At 30.7% G+C, this 4,786-nt stretch overlaps 1 protein-coding gene across 1 annotated transcript; it reads left to right on the forward strand.

Annotated features, from left to right (window-relative positions):
- Positions 1 to 2,482: 2,482 nt before the first annotated feature.
- Positions 2,483 to 4,183, forward strand: LOC123906973 (7-deoxyloganetin glucosyltransferase-like). The gene is made up of 2 exons (XM_045957007.1): positions 2,483 to 3,026; positions 3,139 to 4,183. The coding sequence occupies exons 1-2, from the start codon at positions 2,504 to 2,506 to the stop codon at positions 4,068 to 4,070; spliced, it is 1,455 nt and encodes a 484-aa protein (XP_045812963.1). The 5' UTR covers positions 2,483 to 2,503; the 3' UTR covers positions 4,071 to 4,183.
- Positions 4,184 to 4,786: the final 603 nt, after the last annotated feature.

Below are 4,786 nucleotides of genomic sequence, written 5' to 3' on the forward strand. Positions count from 1 at the left end.
TAAAGGCAAGAGATTAAATGACCACAATGTACAAAGCAAATTGAGCAACATGCCATTTTCTTATAACAACAATAAAAAAATATACAAACACAACTACACCAAGAACATATCCACATGAATTCCATTCCAAAACTTGACATTTTCCTATGTCAATCTTATTAGTGAGGTGATCTCTAATAAATATGTTATATTTCAATACCTTCCAAAGCTTGACATTTTTTTTCTTTCTTATTTCCACTCAGTTATTCATCAGAACATATCTACATGAATTCCATTCATCTCTTTGGGTAATAACATGTTTCCAGCATAATGTTCAGCAAGAGCTGGAATACATCTTAAACATCTTTTTACAACAACTTCACTTTCAAAAGTACACCTTCCACTGATTTAGAAATCACATCATTGTTGAAATCAAATCACCAATGGTCTCTTTGACTCAAGGACGACATGAAAAAAATAGAATTTAAAATCTGGATACTTGTTCTTGATATTAGCACAAAAGTCAGCTTACGAACTATTTTTTTAAAATAAAATGAAATTGCAGTGACAAAATGAAAGGTTTTTAAAATGCAGGGACTAAAACTCAAATGACACGTCAGTACATGGACCTTTTGCATATTTAAGCCCCAAACGAATTATGTAGATTATGCATAAATTGTAATTATATAATTTGCTTACTTCATATCCTGCAAGATGCACTAATACTATGCTGAAATTTTACCCAACTCAAACAATGAAAGTGTTAAAGTTGTTGATTATGAATAGTTGGAAACACATCTAGAAATTACGTCTCAAATTTCAAGCTATAATCCTGACATCAGCTTCAGAATTATGTTTGATGTGACTCAAACTTTGCAAAGTTAAAAGAACATAAGATCTTTGTGCAAAACTTGTGAAAACAAATAAGTGCAACATATTTGATATGATTTATAAGCTTCTGAAGTTGGCTTTGATCTTGCTGGTAGCAACTGCAAACAACAAACATGTTTTTTCAACTATGAAATTTGTGAACGTGTTTTTTTCAGCCACACCAATATGTCAGGTTTGGTTCCGCCCTTGTACCCGAGAGAACTTGATACATGCAATGGATTTAAAGAAATGAAAACACAGATATCAAACTATTCAAGAGAATTTGAAACACAAAGAATTTGAAGCATGAAGAGAAGAATGATGGTTTTGTTGAACTTAATGATGAAGAGAATGATAAATTTTAGGTTGTTGACACATATTGTTTTATTGAATCTGAAACATGAGCATGTTAACTCGTATTGTTTGAGTGTTACCTCGTAGGCAAAGTCAAAGTGAAATTCGTAAGCTTAATAAATTTATTGGTGCAGTTCCTTGGTTAATTAAAATAAAAAAAAAAACAAACAAATTCAGTTTAGTTTTTTTTGTTTAGTTAATTTTTTGACTTAAAGTAAAAAAAGATCGAGTAATTTTCACTTTGATTTGATTTTTTGGGTTCATCGATTTTGTCCAAAATATTTCTGCATACTTAAGTATACTGACCACTTTTTATGGAAAAATATGCATAATCAACACTTAGCAACATGATTTTTTTTTTTTGACAACACTTAGCAACATGAAATGAAACCTAAAAAAACTACTATTTTTGCCACATTTAATTGAATATATGATTTTTTCTTACAAAAATTGAAAATATGAATTTATATGAATTAATGAAACATTTAATTTCATAATTAAAAAAAATGCACCGTTGGATTGAAATTTTATATCGTATAGATCATTTATGTTAAGTTTTATAAAAATCTAAAATCGTTTGATATGCTATTGTGATGAATCAAGATTAACGATATTCAATAAAAAGGTATAAACCATTAATCTTGATCGGTGTCAATAACATATCAAACGATTTTAAAATTTTGTAAAATTTAACATGAATGATCTATACGATATAAACTTTCAATCAAATGGTGGATTTTATAAAATTTGTATTCGTTAAAGCGTTATTGAGCGGTGTAACATTACTCAAATGTTACACCGGTGTAATTTGATCCCTCCCCTATATATATATATATATATATATATATATATATATATTCTAGTATTAAATATAAATCACTTCTTTATAAATATTAATTTAAACATAATAGGTAGTAAATTTTTTAATATTAAATAAATAAATATTTTATTTTCAGTCAATTAATTCATATTATATTTGACTAAAGAATTTTTTTTTGACTAAAGGCTGGTATTTTAATTTTTTTTAATCATATCTTTTATTAATAGTAGAATAGTAATAATATTTACTCACATTTAATTATTATTTCTATATTCAATTACATAATATTTAATTTGACTAATACAGTACAATAATATTGACTCACATTTAATTAATATTTCTATTTCTATATTCAACTAATTAATATTTAATTTGACTAATACGGTACAATAAAATTTCTCTTATATTTAGGATCAGATACGCCTATATATTAAGACACACATGACTGTTTAATTTACATTGCACAAGAAAAATTGAAATATGGATAATTTAGCAGAGAAAAAGCCACATGCTGTGTTGATTCCATTTCCAGTACAAGGTCATATCAATTCATTGTTCAAACTAGCAAAGCTTCTTCATTTTAAAGGCTTTCACATAACCTTTGTCAACACTGAATACAATCACAAACGCTTGCTCAAATCAATGGATTCTAATTCTCTTGATGGTTTCGATGGCTTTAGCTTTGAGACTATACCAGATGGTCTAACAGAAGTAGATGGTAATGGTGATGTTACTCAGAACGAAGAATCACTCCGTCAATCAATAAGAAAGAACTTCCTTCGTCCATTTTCTAAACTTCTTACAAAATTTCATGACTCTGCCATTGCTGGTGTTACACTACCAGTCACTTGTATTGTTTCTGATATTTTCATGCCATTTACTATACAAGCTGCTGAAGAACATGCACTTCCAATTCTTCTCTATTCACCTGCTAGTGCAGCTGGCGTTTATGCCGCTTATCACTTTCGAACATTGGTGGAAAAAGGTGTAATACCATTCAAAGGTAACCATTTTTTATCATAATTTTTAGGTTATATATGTATAAACTATGAAATCAAATACATTAATTATATATATGCCATATGATGACTTTTGTATATATTTATGTGAAACAGATGACAGTTATTTGACAAATGGATATTTAGACACCAAAGTAGATTGTATTCCAGGATGGGAAAACTTTCGACTAAAGGATATCCCAGACTATATAAGGACAACAGATCCAAATGATACTAAGGTAGAATTTATCATTGAATCGGCAGATCGATTCCACAAAGCCTCGTCAATTATTATAAACAGTTACAATGAACTTGAGAGTGATGTAATGAATCAACTCAATTCTGTGTTCCCTTCAATATATACCATTGGCCCTTTATCTTCATTTTTAAATCAAATTCCACAAAATAATTTGGTTTCTTTAGGTTCCAATCTTTGGAAAGAAGATACCAAGTGTCTTGAATGGCTTGAATCTAAGGACCCTGGATCGGTTGTTTATGTGAATTTCGGCAGCATTATAGTTTTAAGTCAAGAGCAACTAGAAGAGTTTGCTTGGGGTTTGGCCAATAGCATGAAACCCTTTTTGTGGATCGTTAGGCCCGATCTTATCACTAGTGGGTCCTTTATTTTGTCATCTGTTTTTCAGAATGAAATTTCAAATAGAGGATTCATCGCAAGCTGGTGTCCCCAAGAGAAAGTACTGAACCACCCTTCAATTGGTGGATTCTTGACTCATTGCGGATGGAACTCGGTCATTGAAAGCATATGTGCTGGAGTTCCAATGTTGTGTTGGCCATTCTGTGCTGATCAACCAACAAACTGTAAATTCATCTGTAATATCTGGGAGACTGGAATTGAAATCGATCCTAATGTGAAGAGAGAGAATTTGGGGAAGTCGATCAATGAATTGATGGTGGGAGAGAAAGCAAAGAAGATGAAGCAAAATGCCATGGAGTTGAAGAAAAAGGCTGAGGAAAACACTAGTCAAGGTGGTTGCTCATACATGAACTTGGACAAAGTTATTAAAGAGGTCTTGCTTAAACAACATTAGATTTAATTAAGTGCTTTATTCTATGAAATGTGGCTTTGTATTCATCCATCATATTTAATTTGTTTCATCGTCAAGCAAGCAAAAATAATACCTCTAGTGAGTGCTGTTGGTTATGTATTATGTTATTTGAGTTCAATATGAATAATCATGCATCTAGTGACAAGAAATTGTATTTGCAGTCTTATTTGTTTTTATATATATCAATAAAAATTATGGTCAAAATATGTTATATGAATAGTACGCACGATTTTCAAACTACACATAAAAATGAACGGAGGAGTTACCATTAAGTAATGATCCATTTAACTAGTTTCTTACTTCGGATGGATTGATGGATAGAATTGCCACCCCTAATTTAGAGTTTGATCACTAACCAATATGTATGAAAATATATGCTTTGGCATGACTGAGCATCAATTCTCGATCTCGCAGCTTCAAGGACCGTTTCTTAATAACGAAAATGGTAGCTTCCTGCAATCACAAGCAACTGATTAATATCTGTAGACAGTTCCTGGTGATAAGACTAGAAAAGAAGTACGAACATTCTTCTTGTCCATGACACCTTGTAATGGAATAACGTTGTCCCCCAAACATTAGCATGAAACTTGCGTTTATAACATTCGTTGTTATGAATTACATGTTTGCTTAAATCGTCATCTTTAGAGGTACGGTGAACACTGAAATTTGACCTCCTTAAAAGATTGTTGAAAATCCAC

Source organism: Trifolium pratense, linkage group LG2 (assembly GCF_020283565.1).
Source record: "Trifolium pratense cultivar HEN17-A07 linkage group LG2, ARS_RC_1.1, whole genome shotgun sequence".
Taxonomy (NCBI): domain Eukaryota; kingdom Viridiplantae; phylum Streptophyta; class Magnoliopsida; order Fabales; family Fabaceae; genus Trifolium; species Trifolium pratense.